The sequence below is a fragment of the Onychostruthus taczanowskii genome, unplaced genomic scaffold (assembly GCF_017590055.1).
Source record: "Onychostruthus taczanowskii isolate IOZ18803 unplaced genomic scaffold, ASM1759005v1 scaffold46, whole genome shotgun sequence".
NCBI classification, from domain to species: Eukaryota; Metazoa; Chordata; class Aves; order Passeriformes; family Passeridae; genus Onychostruthus; species Onychostruthus taczanowskii.
The window spans coordinates 5,095,434-5,120,932 of NW_024502125.1; the positions used below are offsets into that span (position 1 = coordinate 5,095,434).

Below are 25,499 nucleotides of genomic sequence, written 5' to 3' on the forward strand. Positions count from 1 at the left end.
TCGGTGAGAATGGAAATAAAGCATCTAGGTACCCCCCTCATTAAAATGCATAATAAGAGTGATTAATGCAGTGAAAAAAAGAGTAGCTAAACATCTCTCAAAGCAAGCCAAGCAAGGAATAAAGCTCTTTAAAAATGTGTGAAATGTGCTTCTATTAAAGAAAGAAAACAAACCTGCATAAATTGGCTAAATAATGCTTATGCCAAGTGGCATAATTTCTGGATGCAGCCTTATTAACTCCCCTTTCATCCTTTCTTCACAGACAAGAGTTGGTTAGTTTTACAGTTTTTTAATACCCCTAGTCATGGGTACTTCTGTAGTCAAAATTATGTAGATGTAATTGCAAAAATTATTCTTACAGATAAGAAACATACATTTTCCACACTATTTCAGAATTTTTAATGAAAATCATATTTGATGTTTGTCTCCAGCAAAGAAATAATGAAGTGTCATGCCTGGAGGAGGCTTGTGTTTTCAGCAGAAGTAGCAAGGCTGAAACTTTATTTCTAAGCAATCTTATAAATGAGGTCCACAAGATGTAGGTAGCTTGATTCCAAAAGCTTTGCTCTGGAGACTGTTTTCTGACATAAGATAGTCATGGAGAGAAACGGTTACAAAAGTGTGTGATAAATAGTTCAGAAAATATTGTTTTGAAATAGATTTAGAATTAGATATGAAGCCTGTGTAGAATATGAAGGAACAATGAATTCATTTGTCTCACACCTAAGTGTGTGTTTTAATCTAATGTGAGTTTCCACTTGGAATTTGTTCCATGTTTGAGACACTTGGGTAAAATGGCATAAGGAGTTAGTGAGGAATAATTTCTTTGGGAGAAAATGAGAGTGGCTGTGCTTCCACAGATGAAGGATCTGTCAAGCCAGGCACCCACTCTCTCTGGCAATTCTCTGTGGCACAGGTCTAGGAAACCTTTGTGAAAACTTGCAAATCTTCAGCAGTTTGTGGCTGAAGTAACTCCTGCGACTGAGGTGATGTGTTTTCATATAGGAACTGTATAATTTTTTCAACTTTAACTTCTTTCTGAACCCATGCAAACTTTTAGCATCAATATATACATCCGCAGCTCTTGATTTAGAGGAGATGTACCTGAACACACACGCACAGCGGTACCCATCTTGTCTCTTGCTGTGCAGACATACTTCTGGAGGTAAAACAAGGACCAGAACAGCAGTTACAGTCCTGAATGGGCTTTCTGTCAGGTCTGTACTCCATGCAATCATTGGCTTCTTGTTTATTCCCTCTCCCTTTATTATTTAGTAGTTAGCTTATTATTTTATTAATTCAGCTCCCATTAGGTTCTTTCACTGTTATGTAACCAACTGCTCTTTAACAAACCGTGGGTATTTGAAGTTCTCAATAACATTTCGGACTGTGTGAAGGTGTTGCTTACATGCAAGCTGCTAGTGACACATCATTTGTGTTCTGCCTACCTAGAAAGGAAACAGACCTTAATAATCAAAACACAAACCATCCTTTTCTCTCCTTCAACACTTTCTTAACTCAGTCAAGAAATTACACAAGAAGGAGCAATTGAACACAAATTCCCAAGGAAGGAAAAAGTAATGTTTTAGCAATGTTAGAATGAGCAGTCAAATGAGGGAGATGAACCTTTGTTTCATATGTTCATTGTTTTTTCATTTGCATATCTGATCAACTATCAAAACACAATTTTCTCCCCTTTCATTTAAACTTGATGTACTGTTAATAAAAGACACAAGTTTTTACAGAATGTGTGTTAGATAGACTCCTTTTATCAGGGAATTTAATGTGTAGAGAAGCTGGCAGAATGTGAATGTTTTTACAGAAAGCAAGGAAAAAGTAAGTATCATAAAGATTTGACTGTAACCTGAGAAGTGCAAACTTCTCTCTCACTATTCTTCAGAAATACCACCTACTTCTATAATTTACTTGCTACATTGTTGCTGATAATCAGGAATTAGAAGAACCCTGGTGTATTGCTAGTGAACTGATAGAGACGGTGAGCAGTCTGTGATACAAGGGAGGTATGTGAAATACTTAAGGTCTGATTCCTCTGTGTGTCCAAACTGTGCTCTAATACAGTGTGGATAGGATGCCTTTTATTCTAAGGCCACCAAAGGTTAAAAGCTACTGAAAACTCTGTCCCATGAGTAGCTCTGACAGGAATTCCTGTTTACATTATGAGAAGAAGGAATTGTTGAAACTGATTGTCGTGGTTTGACATAGTTTTGTTGGTTTTTTTTTTTTCATTTTTGTTGTAACCAGCAACTGCTTTAAGTTCTCAGATGTGAGAGCTCAACATTGTTGTGCAAGAAATAATGGTAGCAATCTTCATTAATTTCTTTTTAATCCAAAAATGCAGGAACGTGGGCAACCCAACTGGAAGCTAGTTGGGCCACAGGACGTTTAACTCTTTTCAAATAATTATTTTTTTGCCAAGTGCTTCATTTAGCTTAGGCTTCTGCCATTCAAAGTTTTCACAGATATCCATGGTTTATTCCTTTGTAGATCAAAAGTGGTCTTTTGTGTGCAGTAGAAAGATGTGGGGGTTTACACTGATCCCTAATTAAAAACAGAATCACAGAATAAGCTGAGTTGAAAGGGACTTGGAAGGGACCCTCAGGGACCATTGAGTCCAGCTCCTGGCCCTGCACAGGATCATCTCCAGGATCACACCATGTGCCCAAAAGTATGTCCAAATGCTTCTTGAACTCTTGTCAACCAGAAAGAAAATTTTGTTCTGGTTACAGTGAAGTTCTTCTGTGAGAGGTTGAACTTCTTGTTTCTTCCCTCAAATTCATTTAATTAATTTTTAAATTAGAAAATACAATACAAACTTGTCAAATTACACGGAATATCAGTTCAGCAATTACTATTTGAAATAATTTAAACCTCATTAAAATAGAGGAAAATTATGCTTAACAGAATTATTGTCAGCTATGACTCTTCTGAGAGCATTAAAGTAGGTTTGAACAAGAACAACTTTATAACAGTACTGAAAGTAAATTCAAAGAATCATTACTGTTAACTTCAAGGATCTGGTTTTTTTCCTGAGCGTGGAAGCTTGGTCAGAGAGAGTTAAAAAGAAGAGCATACCATGAGCCATCTCTAATTCACATAGATTTTTCTGTAGTTGTGGTGATTCAGTTTTTTCTGTAACCATCTTATATATTATCCTCACCAAACATAAATTCAGTTTCAGAATCACTTCAGTTATGTTAACTAGTTTCAATTCATTTTATTAGGGCTTTATCATTCTGCCTGAGGAGAAGGAGATTCTGTTTTGTCTAACCTTATGTGTGGCTGCCAGAAAATATGGAAAAAGCCCTGCTTTTAAACTAGGTGGGCGAGTATTTTCCTGAGACTGGAATAACAGGTTTCCATTTCAAGCATGTTATGCTGTTTTGGAAACCATTGTATTCTGAGTACTAATGATGGCATTGATAGCAACTCTTCTTGTGGTCTTTAAATTACTTGAAACTAAATTTTTGATGTCTTTGGTTCTGAAAGCTTTGGATACCTAATGGTGTCTTTGGATACCTAATCATGGTCAGAAGTTGTTCTTAGCACAGTCTTTCTAAATTACTGTCTTGTGGTATGGGATAATCTCTGCCTAGTGATAGCTTTTCATTGATGTAATTTGTAGGTGTGAAAATATGTTTTTTACTTGGCCCTGATTGTTTGACATTATATAGACACCTAACAGCAGTATGCAAATACTCACATGACACACCTGTATTGTGAAAATGTTTTTTCAAATGGATGAATAGATGGTGTGGGGAAGATTGTTCTGTTTCTTTCTCACCAAGAATTCTTTTTGTTTATTTGTTTTTCAGATAATGGAGGACAAACTTTAGCAGGGGGAAATAACTGGCCACTGAGAGGGAGAAAATGGACCCTCTGGGAAGGAGGAGTGAGAGGTGTAGGCTTTGTTGCAAGTCCTTTGCTGAAACAAAAAGGTGTAGAAAGTCATGAACTCATCCATATCTCTGACTGGCTGCCAACGCTGGTGCACCTTGCTGGAGGACATACCAATGGCACTAAGCCTTTGGATGGTTTTGATGTTTGGAACACTATCAGGTAACTTTCATGTTGAGTCACCAAGTCATCATTCTGGTATGAGCAGAATTTAATCAGCCCAGGAAACAGAACTGGAATGGAGAGGGAAATACTGCCTGTTCCTTTCCCATAAAAAAGGGAAGGTATAAATGCAGTTAACTGTGCTGTCTATGAGGGAATTATCCAGGTTGCAAATTAATCCTGGTTACAGATGCAAAGCCTTCATACAGCTTTAACTTGATGTTTTGAATTTTTCAGTATGAACACAACAGCTCACAAGCATGTTATACTTCTTCAAGAACATTCTGTGATCCTGTAGTATGTTAACTGATTTTGCACAGCATGGAGTACAAGTTAGTAAATTTTATGGACCAAACCCTGCTCTCTACAGAGCTCAGTTAGGTGTCTCTGCAGTATGCATCTGGAATTGGACATAGGGGAATTTTGTGCAGACATTAAACTCAGTGAACATGGATCCCACTTTGATGGTTTGTTAGCTCAGTACAGGACTTGTCAGGCTAGCTCACAGTGTAACCATTTGCATGGAACTGTGTCATGTTGTCCAGTGTCTTGAAAAGCCTTTGAGTACAAAAGTACACCTGACCTGGTTCCTGAAGGTCATGATGTTGTAACTGATTCAACCAAGCTCAAATACTCAAAAGCACAGTGCAGACATGCTTAGATGACTGGAAAAAGAGGCAACATAGCTCCAGCTGTGTTATTTCAATATTCTTTTATTCCACTAAAAAGGATTACAAAGTCCTTAAGAACCTAAGTTTCTGCAGAATTTGAAAGTTTTGTGACCAGCCTTTAGTTTTGCAAAAATTGTGTTGGTTTAAATTCCCTTGTTTCTTTGTTTTCTGTGCTGCATGTAAGGTATTCATTGATAGGGCTAAATCCTGTTGTCTGTCTTCATATAAGTTACATTTATTTTAGTAGATCTTTGAATATTGTTTTAATTCACATAAGAATAATTTAGGATGGAAAATTCAGTACTGCTAAAGCAGAATAAAAGGACTAACAATTTTATTTCCTACACCCTATTCACTTGAGGATTAATGTTGTGTTTCTTTTGGTAGCCTTTGTTCTGCTTTTATAGCAGGTAGAGTATACCATATTATATGTGTTATCACCTTTTGTCCCCTTCTTTTTTTGTGTTTCTTAGTATCCCAGACTGTGAATTGCAAGGGTTAAAAGCAATTCCTAAACAAGCACGAGCAGGAGTGCTGTCTGGATTAGGGACTGAGATGAGAAATTGAGAGTTAGAGTAGGCAGATTTGAGCCCGTGTACCCATCCATGGATCATCAATCTATATGGGTCTTGGAGTGAAAAATAAAAAGCAAAACCAAACCCAACCCCATACACCTCCCCAGAACTAAACCCTGTATCTGGAGTTCGGAATTGGATTGTCTGTACCTATAGTATTACCTGTTTGAAGCTGGTAAGCTTGATTTCATTCTTAGTGCTGCCTGTGTTTCAGGAGAGCTCAGGGGTGGTGTTCTGCAGTAGCTGGAGTTTACAGGAAGCTCATGGCCTTGTGCCCAGGTGTACTGTATGGCTCTCTTCCAAGTGGAAGAAGATAACTGTATGTATAATTGAGGCCAAGGATCATTAACTGCCAGGAAGGAATGGAGACTCCCATCCAGCCAGAAAAAGTAAAATGTTTTACTTGTCAGTGTTCCTGTGGGGAAACTTAGCATCAGCAAGATCCAGGGTACACCTAAACCATAGATTTTTCTTCTAGCTACCATTAGAATTCCTGCCTACTTCAGGTTCAGTTTCAACCATGTATTTTTGCAATGGATTCATCTTCTCAGATCAGGTTACTTCAGCAGGAGAGTTGTTGGGAAGGATAGGTACAACTGTGCCAGCGCACTGCTGACATTTGCATTTCTGTCTTTGTAAAGGGAACAAATGCAATCTTTACTGGCACTGCCAGGCAGCAGGTGACTACCAGCGTTGTTGGGTGTGTCAAAGAGAGGGCCTCTGTCTGGACAGGTAACAAGTCAGGTTTTCAAACTGTTAGGCTATTCCTTGGTTGACCTTGCAGCCAAAATATCAAATTTCACATGATTTTCCCATGTAATCAGGATAAATGAGTATATTAAATTTCATGACCATAATTCAAAAGGTCACTTGAGTATTGGATAGCAAACAATGAAGGCACAGTGCCCTTTTGGTGATACCTGACAAAAAATTCAAATATGTTGTTTTTCTGGGACCAAATGGCTCACAGTGAGTGAAATTATAACTTGATAAGATTCTAACTCATTTGGAAAAGGAGAATTAATCACTGTGTTGCATCTATTTATTTTTTTCAGTAGAGTCTAATATAAATAAATGCATAAGCTTCTTGTGATTTTTTTTTGGGGAGGAGGACACTTTCATCCTGAGCCTGCTGGTTCATATGTGTGTAATCTAAAGGAAAAAGATCATTAATTTGGAACCTTGATTTAGATATTCAAAATAATGTATGGGATGGTGCAGATCTTTTCAGAAGTTAAAAAAAAAATTAATCTATTTCAGATTAGATTAAAAATATTTAATCTATTTTGATTAAATATGTCTGTTAATGATCAGTATTTAAAAAATGGGTTCTTAATATGAGGTTCATGTAGACTAAAAATATAATAATATAATGCAATAATTTATAATAAATATTATACTACTGAAAATTACTATGTAATGTAATATACTATGAAAATGTAATATACTATAGAAATAGGAATATGTATTCAATACACAGAAATTCAACATAAATTTTTAAATGCTGAGTATAAATTCTGAAATTCTAGACCAGGATGAACTTTCTATCATGACTTTAAATTACTGGTAGTCCAAATTAGAAATCAGATTAACATGACACTAATTAATATTAAATACTTGTAGTGCAAAGAAGTGCTGAGAGTCACATGAGAGCCAAGTGTACCTTTCATACATTCAGGCCTTAATTCTGGCCTGAAGAACCAGAAGACAAATAACGGTTAGGAGGAAATAGCAGGAAAAGATGATGTTCAGGAGCACTCATCTTGTAGACAAAAATACCTTTGCGTTCCTTTTGGTCACCTGTACTCTTAAGTTTGTGTCATACAGTGCATGAAACTGAGCAAGTATACTGTTTGGGTTCTCACTGTTTCAGCTCTTAGGTAAAAATTTGCATGGTATTTAAAAGCTCTTTGACAGGGATTTTAACTCTAAAGCTTGTCTTCTCTTTCCACATCCATCTGCTGACCCTTTGCTGTTTCAGCACTGTATCAATGAAAGACTTAATAAAAGAGGAACGTGATTTTATTTGAAATAGGAACTGAAATAGAGCAGGTTTTGCTCACACTCTCACAGCTAGACAGTCTTACTCACCAAGTGGTGTGTGTGTGTGTCTAGGAAGTCTGCCCCACCACACACAGAGGCAGAGGATTTCAAGCCATCCACCTGGCATTCCCACACCATGATGTTTGTCAACGCATGGGCCCAGCATCTGTTGCTGTGGTGCAAAGGTCCAGGGATGCCAGGTGTGAAGTCCTTCAAGCTTCTTCTGTGCTCTTTGTAGGTTGGTTGCTGTGCATAGGTTCTAGTTATGCCTGTTTGTGTCCTTTTGATGCTGCATCTGTGTCCTGCATCCTCTGTGAGTCCCTGGGGGCCATCACTGCTTTGCCTCCAGATGTCCCTGCCCAGTGGAACTGGCCTCGATGTGCTGGGGCTGTGCTGACATGCTAGTTTGGGTTGTCATTAACATGGGTCGTTACAAGAGCCCTTTCCCTGCTCTTGTGTTCATGATGATGTCTTCACATGCAGATTGTACCGCTCTTTTTCCATCTATACCTATCTTGGACTATTTTTCTTTGCAAAATTTTGTTGCAGCATGCAATTAAACCCGTACTATGTAATTTTTATTTTTCTCCAAGTACCTTTGTAATGAAATGTAAGTTCCTCTTTGATGTCTTTACTTCTTTTTGCAAATAACTTAGCATAGTATCATTGTGTCAACCCACTTTTGGATAGCTATCAGATCTTTCCAGTCTCAGGTATCAACATTTTATAAAGGTTCATAAATAAATAATAAATAATAGTAGATTTCTCTTTTCTCTTGCCTTAGATTATTGTGGGTAAGACTACAGTATAGCTCCATGTAGGTATTATAAATAATTTCTGAAAATATGGTGATAATATCACTGATATATTTTACAAAAATAGCAGTTGAGAATAGCAAGAACGATACTAAAATGCAACCAGTCAAGGAGTCTGAATTCTACTGCATATTTCCAAGCAAGTATTACAAAAGGCAGTTGCATTTTTAAGAAACATCTGTTCTCCAGCTGCTTACTACTCTGTTGAAATAAAGACACTTGGCAAAGTAGTTTTTCTTCGGTTGATTTTTTTTTGATACACCTTGATTTTCAGCACTGAATATCTAGTGTGTCCATGCTCAGAGAAAATATTTTATTTTGCATTAACAGAAAAATGGAATTGTAGACCACATGAAGCAGTATGATAGGCACCGAGAGATTCAGAATAAAATAGAGTACATGTAACTATTATTTTGTCAAAGCTTATTATTAAGCAGAGAGTTTAAAGTCTTACTTATATATTTTGTAGGGCAAGTTTCATTTTTATATTTTTATAAGGTTGAAATATCATAACTGATATTTACTACTGTAATAAACTGTAGTAAATGAAGTAAGATCAGCTTGAATTCTTCTGTACTGAATGGGTGCATTTATTTTAGAAATCAAGAACCTGTTTAAAAATTTCATTGTTGTGATATAAATTAATTCAGAAGAAGGAGCAGTGTAAAGCTGAGAGTATGTTTATTTCCCACATATCTAAAACATGATCATTTTAGGAAAACATTAAAAATAAAATCCAGAGAAATAGGACAAGGTTATAAAGACTCAGATTTTGCTTAGTGACACTGAGAATGTTTTTGTGCAAGACAAACACACCCTGAAAAACCTTGGATTCCTTGCCAAGGACACCTTCTGGCTGTTTAACAACAACAAAAGTGAAAGATTGCATGTAGATCTTTGTTTGTGCTCACTAAGGAATAATAGGGCTTTTGGTATGCTTTAAGAACTTTACAAATCAGAAGAATGAACTAGCTGATTCTCATACTATCACTGAAGTTAGGCCACATGCTTTCATTTAGCTGTTCTTACATAGAGGACTGTTTTGAAAAACACCAGCTTTCAACTGTTTAATTAAATAATAAGGACGTATCTTAATTATTCTACCATCTGACAGGGTAGAATAATAACCAGACAACATAAAAAATTCCTTATGTTTAGGGGGAGGGATGACGTATTAGGATATTGAAGTCTAAAAATAAATATTCTAAAATTAGAGCATTGTAAGATGTGGTTACCCAGGCAGTTATTAAAATACAAAGGCAGGTTTCTCTAGAGAATATTATTGCTTTGTTATTGTAGCTCTCCTGGCTAGACCATATTCCTGATTCAAAATACCCTTGCAGAACATCTGCCAAGGTGAATCTGTAGTTGAGTCTGTGTTCTCTGTGGAGTTTTGTAAATAGAAAGGAGGGCAGAGTTAAGGCACTTCTAAGGAAACAGATCTCTGTTACAGGCGTAAATTTCCTATCTGTTGTCCCCAGAATGTTGTTTCGGTTTTCCTGATGTTTTTTGCTGTGAGGCAGGTGTTTTTTTTTCAACATGCAATGCCAAATTCTTTGGCTATTGTTTTGTGATATATGCTGGTTGTGAATATCCATGCTCTGTGCAACCAGAATTACTGGAGTAACACTCAAAGTGAAAAGCAGTGCTGTACCATGTAGTAGCTCCACAGAGCTTAATGCAGTGATGCCATAAGCTTCAGGGAGTAAATCTCATGATTACGTATAAATCACATCAAAAGTATTAAGAACAGTATTCTATCCCAGAACAAAAATGGGTTCAATAATAATGGCAACTGCTGCATTAAAAACTTACATTAATACAAGTATAATCTTTACTTTTTGTACTTTATCAGCTGTAATGTAAATAGCCATGTTTAGTATATAATATCCACTGTCCGTGTTAAATTTATAAAGGAAGTTACCTTCAGTCTGCTTGAACACTATGAACGTGCCTGGTATAATCATAGACTCATATGGAATCATAGAATAAGCTGGTTCAAAGGTCATTTAGGCCAACCCTTGTTCCTTAGGCAGGGACATGTTCAACTAGATCAGATTGCCCTAAGCCCTGTTCACCTGACCTTGAATGTTTCCAGGGAAGGATCATTTACTACTTCTCTGGACAACCTGTATCACTGTTTCACCACCCTCATCATAAAAAATTCTTTCTTATATCCAGTGTAAATCAACTGCCCATCAGTGTAAAACCATCACTGTTTGTCCTGTCACAAGAGGCCCTACTAAAAAGTCTGTCCCTGTCTTTCTTGTAGGCCCCCATTAGGTACTGAAAGGCTGTTGTGAGGGCTGCCCCGAGCCTTCTCTTCCCCAGGCTTTACAAACCCAGCTTTCAGCCTGTCCAAAAAAGAAGGTGCTCCATCCCTCTGATGGTCTTTGTGGCCTGCTCTGGACTCCCTCCAGCAGGTCCATGTCCTTCCTGTGCTGGGCCCCAGAGCTGCTGCAGCCCTGCAGGTGGGGTCTCAGCAGAGCAGAGCAGAGGGGCAGAATCCCCTCCCTGGTCCTGCTGCCCACTCAGCACTGTGTGAATACTGAGCAGCACTCTATGAATATTGAATCTATAAAGGTGAGAAGTAAATAGGATAAGTTACTTAATTGTGCTGTATTTGACTCTGGTGGAAGATACTGGATTACTTACCATAACTCTGGTGGTTTCTTTCTTTTAAAATATTCTGGAAAATGTAGATACAGCTCAAAAACTGAAAGAAAACCTTCCCAGTTTTTGCTGTTATTGCAGAGTCAATCACAGGCTATAAATTTGAAACCTAGTTTAACTTTTGCTAACTGGTTCTTGTTACTGTTACCTATGAACAGATGGTAAAAGGCACACTTGAACACAGCTGTCAATGGAGCACATGGAGTTTATTAAACCTAAGATAAAATTTGTTTAAATAAGGCCAAGCATTCTTAAATTAAGAGTGTGACTACTATATACACTTGGGGGTGGGGGCACAGTTAGCCTTTCACCCACATTTTGGGAAAAAACATTTTTGTAGCAGTTTCTATATATTGAATTACTGACACTGTAGCTTAATTAATGTAATTCCTCTGTATTAATTACAATAGTATATTACCTGAATACATTTAATCTTTTAGTTCTTCTTGATAGTTCTGTACTCACTCAAAATGTATAATCCAGAAATGTTTTTAGAGATGTGACCAAAAAATATTATTTTGTTTGTTACTGAAGATTTTAAATTACAGGTAAATGCTGTTTAATGATATATTCCATATATTAAAATAACTATATTTTTTTATAGTTTTATAGTCTCCAATGAGTTTTATATTACCTGACTTTTTATTCTTAATGTCAAGAAGTTTAGGGGCCCTGGTTCAATTTTTTGTGTCTTAAGTTAAGCTCCTTAATGAAAGAAAAAACAATTTAAATTATTTGGAAATTTCTGAAAGGATGTATTTAGGTTCATTGTCAGATAATAAATTATTGTCATGTCTTTGTGTAGATATGTTTCTTTCTAATTATGTCTTCCTACTCAGGTTGCCCTTTATAAGGAGTAAATTTCATTTACTCAGTTTTTTAGGTCTGGGATTTACATAGCTAAGAAAATTCATGGGTAAATTCAGAGGCTTATTCCCCACCATCTGTCTGGACTGAATGGCTAGAAAAAGAGGGATTATTTTCTTCTTTAACACAACAAGATTCTAAGTATCTAAATTATTCTTGTGACCTCAATTAGAAATCAAAGGTGGGGGTTTTTTTTGTTTTTTTGGGTTGGTTTTTTTTTTTTTTTTTTTTTTTTTGTGGGATAGCAATGCTTGTGGTATTTTTTGAGGCACCCAGCTATATGCTTCCAGCACTTGTTCAGGTAAGCAGAAAGAATAGCAAGTGCTATGCCAGCTTATGCTGTGAAATTTGACTCTTAAAATTGGTTGTTGTAAAACCCTGCTTAGGTAGGGCCCTCAGTAAACTTACGAATAATCTAAATAAACACCACTGAAGTCAGGGAAAACTTGTGGAGACAAAGGTTGTTGCTGCTCAGCCAGGAAGAAGTATTCAGATTAAAGTTGATAGTAATCAATTTAGGGTTACGAGCTCACTCTCTACTAAGATGACAGAAAGCCTTAAAATAAAGCATGCAGAAACCTAGTGAGCTGTAGGAGGTAATTAACATTTCCTTTTGAAATCTCTCTTAGTGAAGGAAGACCTTCTCCCAGAGTGGAACTGCTGCATAACATAGACCCCATGTTTGTGGATGATTCCCCATGTGAGTATGCTCAAGATTTATTAAACATACAGTTTACCTTCTGAACTCTTCTTGACTTCCACAAGTGAAGTATTTTCTTCCAGGTGGAGCAAAATACAGTAGGATGCCTTTTGCTTTTAAGTAAATAGCCTTAAAATGCAGAAACATCATCCCCTGAATAGTGTAAGTTCTTCAACATGATCAACATGGGTTTCCTATTTCAGAGAACTCTGAAACACTGCTGAGTAATGAATAAAGTACTTTGGAACATGGAAATGTTGAGGAGCAGCTGTGTGCCTGAGGTGCACAGTGAGGCACTCTGCCAAGAACCCTTTCCAAACCCTCTCTCCAGAGTTCCAAATGAACTGCTCGCCCCAGTACATCTTGGTACGTCCTTGCAAATGGAAACCTTGAGTTTGTGAGGAGCTGAGAAGTTCCAAGCTATGTGATTGCTTTTGTTCCATAATCATGTGGGGCTGGATCCTCAATGCCACAATCACATGAATGGGAGCTGAACTTTGCTAATTCTATAGCTCTTTTTAAGCACCATCTGTTTTATGATTCAACATTACTAGTTTGCTAAGGACTCCAAGTTTTCCGGCAGACATTTTTTTCATACAGAACATTGGAACAGGTCCCTTTCAGTGTTTTTATAGCATTTCTGTATTTCATTATATAAAGAAGTAAATCCAGGCAGAGAAAAAGTAGTGCAATGGAGACAGTGATCTGTTGCCTGCAAAACAAACACACGTTGCGCTGCAGTGACTGGATGGAAAGGGGTAAGATGGCCTTTTGCAATTCACATCTGGTTCTGTGACTCTTTTCTGAGAAGGAGCAACATTGTGCCTATCTAATGCTGACTGGGCAGCACTGCCTGCAGACACTTCCTTCATGCTGATTGAATTAAGGTCTAGCTACTCCAATTTCGCTTCAAAAAATGCTTAGTGAGTCATAGGATTCCTGTACAATGTTATGCCCCGGTGACGTATTCTCGGGCCTACTTCAGAGACCGTCTTTTCCTTGTGGGAATGGCTGTGATTGAGTTGTTTGAATAGCCAAATTCCTGGAGTAAGCAGAAGGGGGACAAGCAAAGGAGGTTTTCAGAAACCTGAGCTCTTAGCAAATGTGGCCCCAAACTTCTTCCATGATGCCATGCTCTGATGATCATTCACTGTTTGCTACATTTATCATGTCTTTAGTTGTGTGCATTGTGTGAAATGTGGGCAAGAAAGCGGGGCTGGGGTCAGAAGCTGTAGTAGGTGCAACTCTCATGCTGCATAAGATGCATTTTTTAAGAATCATGAACAGAGGAAGTTATATGCATGCCTGTAAATTTACAATGTTTTTTTGTGCCTTTCAAAACTGCAGTAATTAAAACCAAAAACTGAACTCTTCGCCAACACGTTCTCATGCACCATATAGTTTCACTGTCTCGTCTCAGCAAAAGCCTATTCTTTCGGCAAATTACTTTGTGCCTCCTAGTGAAATTGTGCTTCGTCATATAAGGATTAAAATTTCTATTTAGCAGCCTAAGTTATTAGGAGTAATTGAACATGTATGTAAGTCAGCTGATTTTTACTTACTGTCTGGTTTTCATTTATTGAAACTGAATAATAAGTTTAGAATTAATATCTAGAAAAATTATGCTAGTGTCTCTATTATGGATAGATTAGTGAGACACAAAACTTGGAATATACAAGCACTTTCAGATTTTCAGCAATCACGGTTCTCTGCATGTTTTGTTGGTTTCCTTTTTTTATTTTTTAAAGCATCTTAAACTGTCCATGCACTCTTCTTGTCATCAAGATGATTAACTGTGTCACTCTAGTGTCTTGCTCTTTCCTTGACTGTTTATTGTTTCCGTGTCCTAACTGTTTTGACATCAGAGTACTCTTTTGCCTGTGGTGCTAAAATACATATTTGCAGGTTTTGCTGGGTTCTTTCCAAACTCCTGTATAACCTTTTACCCTCTTTATGCATATTTTGCTCTGGTCCTAGTCTGCTTTGAAAAATCACATCACCTAAATCATCTGATGTCAGATGAAGTATTCCTATCATTCTAATACTTACTTTCATATAGAAATTTGAATTAGAAAATGAAGTAATTACTGGAAGATAAGATTAGCCAAGTCTTTGTGTCTGCAGAGTACCATAAAACAGCAAATAGGCAATTAAATATCAAGATTCTGTTAAATGTAACCAAAAAAGGAGTTTTCACGTTGTTGTGGTTAATCAGGTGAGAAGACAGTGTTGTTATAGTTGGGCTTGTGGAGAGCATTAAGTTACTATTTTACCTGCACTCAGGGCAGGTTCAGTGTTCCTGAACTCTTGAGTGTTTTTTTTCTGTAATGTATACATTCTTTCACCATAATATATTTTTATTTAATGGATGCATTTATCTTCATCTCTATCAGAAAAAAACTGATTTTATATATATATGTATATATATGTATATATATATATATATATATATATATATATATATGTATGTATGTATTTAATAGCATGAATGATGGGATGCCTTATTAATTAATAGAATTTTTTAACTAAAACAGGAAAACTTATCTTTGTTCTATTCAGATTTTTTTTTGCTCCAAAATAAGCCCTCCTTCAGGGAGGAATTTGTGCAAAAGACATGATTAGTTTAGTGGCAAGTCAGCTGTTACAGCCAAGTATCCAACAGAATGTTAAGTTGAAGTAGTAAGACATGATGTCTTGATTGCAGAGCTAGCAACGTCTCTGCTGCTGTGATCTCTTAGCACTGACCTTGGGCTGTGTGTTTATTTACCACTTGTGGGGTAACAGAGTATAACTTTTCAACTTCTCAGACTGAGCACTGGTTTCTGATCTCTGAACATCAGCCAGGGTTACTCAAGCAGATCTGATGAATCTGCTGATCAGCATCTGCTTACCTTTTTTCAGGACCTGATGTCCAGTGGCAAACACTGCAGCCCTGCAGTAGTCTTGTATCAAGTAGTGCACTTCTCCTATTGTCAACAGCAAAGAGAAAACCACTGTAAAATAGTTTGCCTGCAGTTCCATTTTACAAAAAAAAGCTCAGGTCTTATTTCATTGACTCCTTCAAATAGATCATCTTTCTCAGAAGATAATTTTTCTTCATTAAAATGTAGACCTTCCCTGTGGTCTGACACACATGGGCAGTGTTTCAAACTTCTTTTTTTCATCTTTAGTGCTAAAAAAACCATTCATCTCCCTGGCCACAGACCTTGCCAGTAGCATTCCTCAGACTTGTGGCAGCCCAGTGGAGTGGTTGGAGTTAAAAACAAGCTTTTCTCTTAACAAAGTGATCTAGTTTGTGGTGCAGACCTGCAACTATTGTACTAGCGTAAGAGCATACAGTGGAATGAAAAACTAGGGTGGGATCTCCAAAACTAGGATGAGGAGAGGGGCTGGGTTGTGGTCTTTGGGGGCTGCAAAGCCAGCCTAGTGGTAAGCTACTCCCAAGATGGCCAACCTGTCCTCTCCTTTTCCTCTATTCTTCCTTCTTCACTTGTGTTAGATGTAGTAATCACATGGTAATAAGATGATTTTTCTGCTAGGTCAGCTTTCAGATTGTTTTGGGTAGCCAGTCAAACGAGGAGGAAAGGTTTCTACCAACCAGTGAGCTGAATCAACCTGCCCTGTAGCTGTGTGATGGGGAGCAGAGGATCAGTGTGTGCTTGGTAGCAGATGGAGGGTCTGGCCACAGGACTCAATAGCTAAGATCAGTTCTGACCACGCTGGGAACCTCAGCCAGAGACAGCAGTTTCATGGAGTTTAAGCCGGTAGGCTGCTGCTGCTACCACACAGGATATCCTGCCTCCCACAGTGCCTCACCATTGCCCCCCTTTCTCATGGGTCACCAAAACTGCTCACAGAGCCAGGCTGTGAACCAGGCCAGGATACTGGCTCAGATTTTAATAATCCTTTTTTCCCCCCATCTGGGAACATCCATAAGCTGGATAGCCAAGTGCTCATTTTGGCACAAAGACTGGGACTAAGAGGAGTTTTGGGAGACAGGTGAGACTGATTCCTTTGGCTCTGAAACTAAACCCTGAGGTTTCTGTTTCATGATACATGATAAAGTCATCCAACAGGTTTCTGCTAGGGATGAACTTTACTTTCTCCCCTCCCCTTTCCCAGCCACATGCTCTTAGTGCTTATTTTGCATTCATTTTGGCAGTCTTGGGTACTTCTGTGAACTGATCCAACTTGCTAGCCTGGTTTTCCTCTGTCATGTGGGTTGAATCTGCACATTGGAGGGGCTGATGGATGCCAGTGGCAACCCAAGGTGGGGGCAAGGAGGGTGTGTGGTTGGAAGAGGGGAGGCAGAGGGAGAGGCAACCCTCCTAGTACTCTCTGGCTGCTTCTGGAACAAGAACCCCACAGGGAAGGAGTGGAAAACCACATCTTCTGGCTGAGCCTTGCTGTGCTAAACCAGTCTGGTGAGCTCTGCAGATGGAGCTGGACCCACACTCCTCAGAGGTGATTGTTCCTCTCCCTCCCTGCTAAAAGCCATGGCTTTTGTCTTTCTGATTGTTTCTTCATCACACTGTTGATTGTTTTCATAAGTAATGAATATATGTCTCAGTTGCTTCATCTCAATGTAGATTTGTTGTTTATTAGAGAGTTTATAATTATGTAAATTTGCTGTGAAAAATCTACTGTCTTTCAGATCTGGGTCTGGAACATCCACATTTTCTGATAGCTTTAAGGATTCAGTAGTAAAATAAGAAAATTAAAAACAGAAAGCTGAAATTATGTTGAGAGTATCATTTTCTCTGTTATGTATAGGTTAAGAAAACACAAATAAAATGCATAAAGTAACTTAAAAATTGCATTAAAAAAATGGATTTACATACATTTGAAGAGAAAAGAAGCAAAATTATTTTGTCCCATTTTTGTGAATTTGTTCTTAAAAATAAAAAAATAGCCAAGTTGTTGATGGTTTGGCAGCTGTGTGGATGACATCAGCTCCTCCATTGTGAAAGATCTCCTGTCTTTTAAACAGCCTTATGGCATTTCATCAAGTTTTGGTGATTCAGCTAAATAAAAACCAACTAGTTTTAAGTCTCAATTCCCCTAACTGCTAAACCAAACTTATTTCTGACCACAGTCATTGCTAGATGGCCTGTCTTGAAGCAGCATTGAAACTTTATATCCCACAGAAGGCAATCTTATTTTGAGAATCAAAACTAAATGACATGCTGAAAGCAATTGTACCCTTTAATTCAGAGTTGTTAATCAGAATCTGTCAGTACACACATTATTAGCTTTAATCTGACTTGCTAAATTTATTAATAAATTTGTGACTTTCACAAAATCTTGTAGACTAGAAGAGATGTGTAGCATCACTTCTCTTCAAAAAGAACTTGAATTTATTTAAATTTGAAAGATGTATTCAAAATAAATATGTTTTGGGTGGCTTTGGCTTAGGCTGAAAAAACTTTTACCTTCATTTAAAATTCCAGACTTAACCATAAACTAAAACTTCAAAGGCGTAATAACAGTGTGGATTACTAATTGTAGTCAATTTATTTAGAAGATATATATTCAGAGGGAGACATCCAAGACAGAAAACTTGTAAAAACATTTTGTGATTTTCCTCCAAACCTTTATTTGCCTAGAGCAAAATTCATCAGTTTTTACATTGCTCTGCTTGACATTTGAAAGAAGGCATTACCTCATATATTGCACTATTAATTGCCAAAATAAATTATTACTTATAAAGGGCTAGATCTGCTATATGCAGAACGAACATATAATATATTACAATAGAGAAATCTTTTCTCTTCTGGGACTGATGTGTCATTTGTAGACATTAAAATTGCATTATAATGCCTGTAGCATTATATATTATATGCATACATATACCAAAATGATTAATCTTAATTAAGGGGTAGACACTCCTGGGTCCTCTATGTCCCATTTGTTACTAATTTTGCCTAGGTAAAAGATGATTCCTGAGAGTTTGTAGGACAGAAATTACTTCTTCTCCAGTTCTATTACTGATGATCTAGCTTGTTTAGAATTATTTAACAAAAAGGGAAAAAAAAAAGAAAAAGCAAGTGGGGAAAAATTTATCATAATGGGTTTAATCACTAGCAGCAGAAGATGCATGGATGAGTGTGCTGGGTGGGTGTTGAATGGGATAAATACCCTCCATGTCTGTGACAGGCTTAAGACCCAAAATCTACTCTCAAGTCAAAATTCTGCAGAAAATTGACCTGTATACTCAGCTGATTGAGCTTACGTAGTGGCAGCTGGAACTGGAGAATGGTCAAGAATGGACAAAATCACAGATATGTTCTTTGCTTGTCCAAATTACCATTTTTCTGCAAAATTTTGCATGTGCATGCTGACCTTCTGGACTCTGTCATCTTCCCATTTCAAGAAACTCATAAATTGCAATGACCCCCTGGAAGTTTCTAAGGCAGGAGTTGCTGACATCGGACCCTGGATCCCTCAGCCGCTTCATGCAGTGTGCGTTATGCTGACCTGGCAATTTTGGGCAGAGCTCAGCTCCGCTCCTTAATAGGAGGCTGCTATTCCAGCTACCTCTGCTGCCATTCACATCAGAGATAAGTGGTGTTTTTCTTTTAACTGTCAGCTGTGTGAGTTTCTGGGGTGTAGCTCTTGCTGTCAGGAAGTTTGGGCTGTGGTTCTGCATTGCCTTGGCTCTTAGCCCATCTGCATCTCAGCACGAACCATCCATCCCTATAGTATTTAATACTAGAGGATTGCGTGTTTGGTGAGCCTCATAAATACGAATCCCCATGTTTCCTCTGGGATGTAGATAAGCTCTTTTAGAATTTAGAAATGTTAGGTCACTTGATTAGGTGTGTAATGCAAGTATCATGACAGGAATCCAGAAATCCCTTATACTGCTTTTTTATGCTTCATTGTATTCTATAATTATGTGAACATTTTATGTTCTTATGCAAGTCTTGACGTAAATGGTAGATTACATTTTCCAAATTAAATATCTCTGAGCAATAAACCTAAAAAATTTTAACAGAGTATAGGTTGCTAGAGTTGCTGTTCAGTTCTCTTTATCTTCAGCATCCTTACAGTGATGCAGATGGGATTTGGGTGTTTCTCATATAAGGCCATCACAACAGGGCATATCTTCAATAATTCATAGGTTCCGTACAATCAGTAAAAATTTGTTTCCTAGAAAAAGTAAGCTTTTGGTTTTTGCTTCCCTTATTTTCCCATTTGAACTGAAAGTTTAGCATTTCCTTTTTCTGTCTCTCTTTTTGTGATGTTTAACATTGTAGGCTGTAATATTAAGTTTGCTCTTATTTAGAATAACTTCAATTTTTTTATTCTGTGGTTGTCTAAGAATGTAGTAACCTGGATAAGTGGTTCGCCTAGCTGATGTGCACTGGGATTTTTTGCTGCCCTTGATGAATCTGGATTTAACTCAAATTGTTAGTGTGGTGTGGCATTTTTGAAAAGAAATAATATATTCTAAAAGAGAAGGTGAATGCTTCAAATGTGTACTCTTATTGAAACTAAGTAGAATATGTATTTTGAAAGGTAAGAGACTGAATATGATATTCTAGTATAAATCTTTCCTTTGGAATCAAATGTTGTTATGATAAAACTGACATTAGAAGTAATAATACTAGATCTAGATCTTCATAGCATTTAACTAAGTGAATTAAGATAGGTGAGCTTCACTGTTCAAGTTTGTGTGCAGCACAGCTCTACACCTTGTCAACATGATGTGAGGAAGTTACAGCGTCTCAGGGCTCATCCTCTTCTTACGATCAGTATTCTGTTTGTTCTCCCAAGGTTAAGGTCAAGGCTATTCCTCAAATGTTTTTATTTTATAAAAATAACAGACAGACTCAGAGTTTTGTAGAAAACTCATTATTGCCATAAAGCAGCAAAAGGTCACTAAATGTCTTTCCTCGGTGAAGTAGCAAAGCCCTTTATTTCTTTGTTAATTCATTGTCACAGTGTAGGTTGGAAGAGCCCTTGACATTTGCAGAGTTTCCTTGTTGAGGTGAAGTAATTGTTCTACACATCATGGTTCAAAAAAAGAGGAATTAGTACAAAGTACCTATATGCAAAGGTCTTGTAAACTCACAGAGCCATCTACATTTCAAAGTGGCTGTACCAAGATTGTTCTTCCTTCTGGCATATTTTCATGAACTTTCACATTAATTAAGGCATTAGAGCTACAAATACTTGTGTAGCTTCAGAAATGCACCTTATAAATGGGATAAACCAATATAAAGATTGTATTTCTATAACTGAAATAGAAAAATCACTTTCTACTGTCTATGAGCTGTCTTTCAGACAACACTGTAGAATAAGTATTTTATTCTCTACAAACATGAAGGAAAAACTGTCAACTTTAGAAGAATGAGCAGAAAAGCAAAAATGAATTGACTTTATCTGGGTGAAGACATAAAAGTGTAGATGGAAGAAGGTGACTCGTGACTTTTCAAAATATGTGCAAGACGTTCTTTCTGGTGATGAGAATTTTCTGTCGGCTGTGGTATAGACAGTCACCTAAACCAGCAATCCACTGACTGCAGCAGGCCTAGTGAAGAACTTGTTCTCCTCTCACATTGATAGTGTTTGTTTTTTATTCTGAAGAGGAAAAATGTTACTTAATTAAACAGTGCTACTCAAAGCTACCTTGTAATTTTGAGCTTTGATTTCCATGAGATTTTTTTTGTCTTTCATGCTTCATAAGAAGGCAAAAGTCTAAAAAGCACTAATTAATATAATGATTAAATTTTGTTAATGTACAACAAGCAGTGTCTAAACAAAAACAGTCTGTTCCCAAACAAGATACACTTATATATACTTTCTTTAAAACAGTCTAAATGACCTGCTGGGGCTTTGATATTTAACTTTTCCACTATGTTTATGAAGAGTCTAGATTATACATATTTTTGAAAATACAGTAAGTTTTAAATTCAGTAAGTTCTACATTTTGGCTTTATTGAATGTTAAGATAAATATCCATAACATTTTTTTTCCTGCCCGTTTCTCCATCTCTTTCCAAGATTTTACTCATGTAAGTAAGAGTTAATTCAGAGACAATACAATGAAGCTGGTTCAAATCATATATCCTATGAAAGAATATATCCTAAGAAAGAACAGTCTATACGTTTGTAACAGTATCCATTATAATCACAAAATTAAAACCAATTGCTGCATTTTTGTGAATGTTACTGTAATTTCATTTTTTGCAGTTCATTGGCTGAGATTTGCCGAAGTTCAGCAGTTATCAATAAAGGCCTTACAATAATTTGCAGAGTATCAAAGGGATCATAGTGAGACTGGCATTTTTAACCAGAGCTGATTATACTTCAGTTGACTGAGCTGTCTGCTGGATTGGAGCCAAATTCATGAGCTGAATCAGTTGCTGGAGGAATATGAATTGTATTCATGCTAAGATAACAGAATGCTCTTTGCCAAAGCAATAGGGAGAAATTCTTAAAACTCCTTCTGGAGTTTGCTTTGTCTTGTGCATTTCTTGATGAAAACTTAGTGGCAGGCTGCCCCACAGAATCAAGTCTAGCAAAAGGTAATTCTTGTCATGAAGTTTCCCTTGTATAAAATGCTAGAATTAAACTTGCAGTGTAGCACCAACAAATTTATAGTTCATCCAAGTGAAACACAGTGCAAAGTTTTCTGTTTATGGTCAAGGGAGAATTTTGCTTGGGGAATTATTTTCTACTTGCATTGAAGAGTTTTTCTGCTTCTGTAGCTATAGGAGAGAGAAAGTTATAAATGGAAAGTTATAAATTTTTGGAGAACAGCCATGTGTTTGTTTTCATGTTGTTAACAAATGTGGCATTTTAAAAAACCTTATGTTTTTAAATAAAAGATATATGAAGTCCAAGTTTATCTTCCAACTGTAAAAAATATTAACTGTAACCTTTGTCCTTTAGCTTTTTTATTTATCGATAAAATTTTCTTTGAAAATATAGTCATATCTTGCAGGTGAGAAGTTGATTAATCTGAGTGGTTTAAGATTTTAGGGAACTTAGTATATTTAGTAATAAATTATATCACTACATTAGAGACAGTCCAGATTTTCAGGGTATGTAAGAGACTTGATTTAATATTCATAAGTGGGAATGAAAAATGTAGTACTTGCACTGCTCTCGATGTTGTAATCACTGTGGTCTAGGGTAGATAATAAAAAACTTCAATCATGTTCAGTATATTATTACCTGAAATTTAGAAGGGAAAAAAAACCCTCATGTTCAAGTGAAGTGTGTTGGTGCTTAATCAAAAACATAAAGCAAAGAAATTAAAACAGAATGAAAATCCATTGGCGTTTCTGACACAGTCTGTAGATCCATACTATTTTTGTTCTGTGTGCAGATGAACAATGTAAATGGGACCAGGGACCATTTTTTTAATTGCTGAAGTGGCCTTGACTAGAAATGGTGTAGTCTGAAAGCTATTTCTCTATTCTTTTGTTCCCTGATTAAACTTTCCTGCAACCTTTTCTGTTTTCCCCAGATCCAGGTACTTAAAAACTGGGAAATACCAAAGAAAATCTGGATTTTTTTTTTCTTGGTGTGTGTGTGTACAATTCTGGCTTTTGTGGTGTAATGTGGAGACCTGGGATTTAATGTATTTGTAGACTGTCTGCAGGTCAAACTGTAGGCCAGATCACTTGCAAATGAAAACAACAGTGTGCCTACAGAATATTTTGCATTTGAATGCTTCAAGAAGACATATATCATTGAAGTAAGATTTACAGCATAGTAGAATGTTGAGAAGTTATTACAAATGGTGTACCCACTAACTTTCCTTACTTTCATATATAAATTAAAAGTTTTATGTACAAGTTTGATGTTAGTGGAAATCAAAATAACCCAAACCCATCTGGACATCCCATCACTTATTGTCTGTGTTGTCATTAATAATATTTGTATTTATTACATGATGTGAAATATAAAGCAGAGGCTTCCACAGAGCTGGGGAGAAATCTCTCCTGGAAGATGGGAGGTTGCTCTTCAAAACTGTTTGTAACAAAGAGAATAACTCAGTTGGTTAGTGCTTTTGGTGTGGCCTGGGAATTTCCTCAGGGAGGAAACTATTGGACAGTTGGAAAAATGGTGTTGGAGGAAAGTTCAGAAGATGTGGTTGTGGGAAGCAGTGCTGACCACAAAGAAGAGTTACTGGGTGGCTTCCTGAGTTTTACTGCAGTGAAGTTATAGTTCATAGCTCATTTCTTGACTTTGTGTTCCCATGTGTGGCTCCATGTTCATAAAAAGGACCAAGTGTTTGGTTACCTGTTACCTGAATTCTGCCTTCATTCTGCTGTTTCAGTGCTGCACGCAATTATGTTTAAGTAAACACTGTTTTGATTTTCTAGAACTTCAGAGCATGGTGACATGGGTTTTGGAGCAGGGAAAATTACTCTGGAATTCATTTTCTTCTGTTCATCCATAAGGCTCAGCTTTTGGTATAATTCATGGCAATGTGTGTTCTTATTTTCTTAAACTTTTTCTTTTGAGAATTGGTAAATCATGTATTGGCACTTTTGTTTTGATTTCAGATAACTTTTATTTGAGGAGTTGATTAAAGCGTATGTGTTGTTGCCAAAAGTGATTGTTGTAAATGCAAATGGGGAAGCCTTTCATATGACTGTTTTGTGGAAAACACATTGTGTCTACTGAGCTGTATGGATAAAGGGGAATTTAGCTTCATTTATTTGATTAAGAGGAGTTGGTAGGGTAAATTCCTTGTTTGTTACTGCTGATGCTTAACCAGTCTGAACCAAAGCCCAGTGAAATTAATGGAAAGGTTCCCATTTGTTTCTGGGTAGATTTTTTGAAGATCTAACTGACTTCCCACTGTTCCACAGCTGAGCATTAGTAAGGCACGGGAAGCCTGCCAATCGTGCAGGATTTGAGTGTATGCATGTGGTGAGATTTCTAGGAGGCTGAAGACTGCTGTCCTGAGAGTAATCTTTATGTGGAATTTGGAAATACTTAAGAAAGTTCTTGATTTTTTTTTCTTTTTACCTACACTTCTGCTATTGTAGCACAAAAATGGGGTAAGATGATTATAAGGAGTTTGCATTGTCTGTTGTTAGGAAAGTAATCATGTGTGATATTTTTAACTGCTTGGGTTTTCTTTTTTCTCTTTATTGGGCAACATGTAAATAAAAATTTTAAGTCTTGATAATGACATCAGATAACTTAGCTAAGAACAGAAGCTTTTATTTTAATGGAAGCAGTAGGAGAATGATTCAATTACCATTTTTCTGGCAATACATACAAGATGGTGGATACAATAGCAATTTTCTGGGTTATTAAAATAGTATGTTGATTTTAAAGATGAAAATACTAGAAAATAGTCTCTTTCTGTTTGGGTTTCATATGTAAGTGGGTTTTGGTTTGCCAGTCCCAGACTTCTGTCTGGGGATCTCCTCTGTGGTTTTTACAGCCTACTAATCAGATCACAAGAGGCAGGGAGGCATTTACATTACCTTACTATGGAAATAGTACTCGTTACTGCTTGTTGGTTTTAAGTCCTAGTGGAAGTAGTGTGCATGGTTTGGTTCAGCTGTTAAGCAGAGTTCTACTCTGCAACATATATGGAGTTATTCACTTCTCTCTAACAAAAACATTTTACAGAATAAGGAAACTTTTTTAATGTCTTAGAGTATAACCTCAGCAGAATTTGAGCATCTAATTTATTGCCTTGAGACCTACCATTGCCAGGTGACACTATCTTTTGAAAGCCTGTTTGTTAAGGGTGAGAGTCTTCAGTGAGTTGATAGCCAGTATGCACAAGATTGAATCATTTTAAATTATTTACAATATCTTTTTTTTAACATATGTATAAGTGCCACTTCATTCCCTGAAGCTGCCTCACAGCAAGCACTAGTTTCTGGAGTTCAGTAGTTTCTTGCTGTCTGCTGTGTGGTGCAGGCTTGTAATGGCTATGTCCCTTGCTCTGGGGCTGTGTCTGACAAAAACCCGTGACGGCTGCTTCTTGTCACACCTCTAGTTCTCTGTGTGTTCCTTCAGCCTCTGTTAGCAGAGATAAGTCTGAAAACATGAGTGCTTGCAGTGATCCCCCCAAGAGTCTCTGAATACAAGCA

General features: G+C 37.0%; 1 protein-coding gene across 2 annotated transcripts in view; it reads left to right on the plus strand.

Annotated features, from left to right (window-relative positions):
- Nucleotides 1–25,499, plus strand: part of ARSB (arylsulfatase B) — a 62,555-nt gene that overhangs the window by 26,340 nt on the left and 10,716 nt on the right. For both annotated transcript variants that reach the window (XM_041414621.1, XM_041414622.1), the window contains 2 exons: nt 3,834–4,077; nt 12,351–12,421. In XM_041414621.1, the coding sequence (XP_041270555.1) occupies nt 3,834–4,077; nt 12,351–12,421 (315 nt within the window). The remainder of the gene's footprint in view (nt 1–3,833; nt 4,078–12,350; nt 12,422–25,499) is intronic.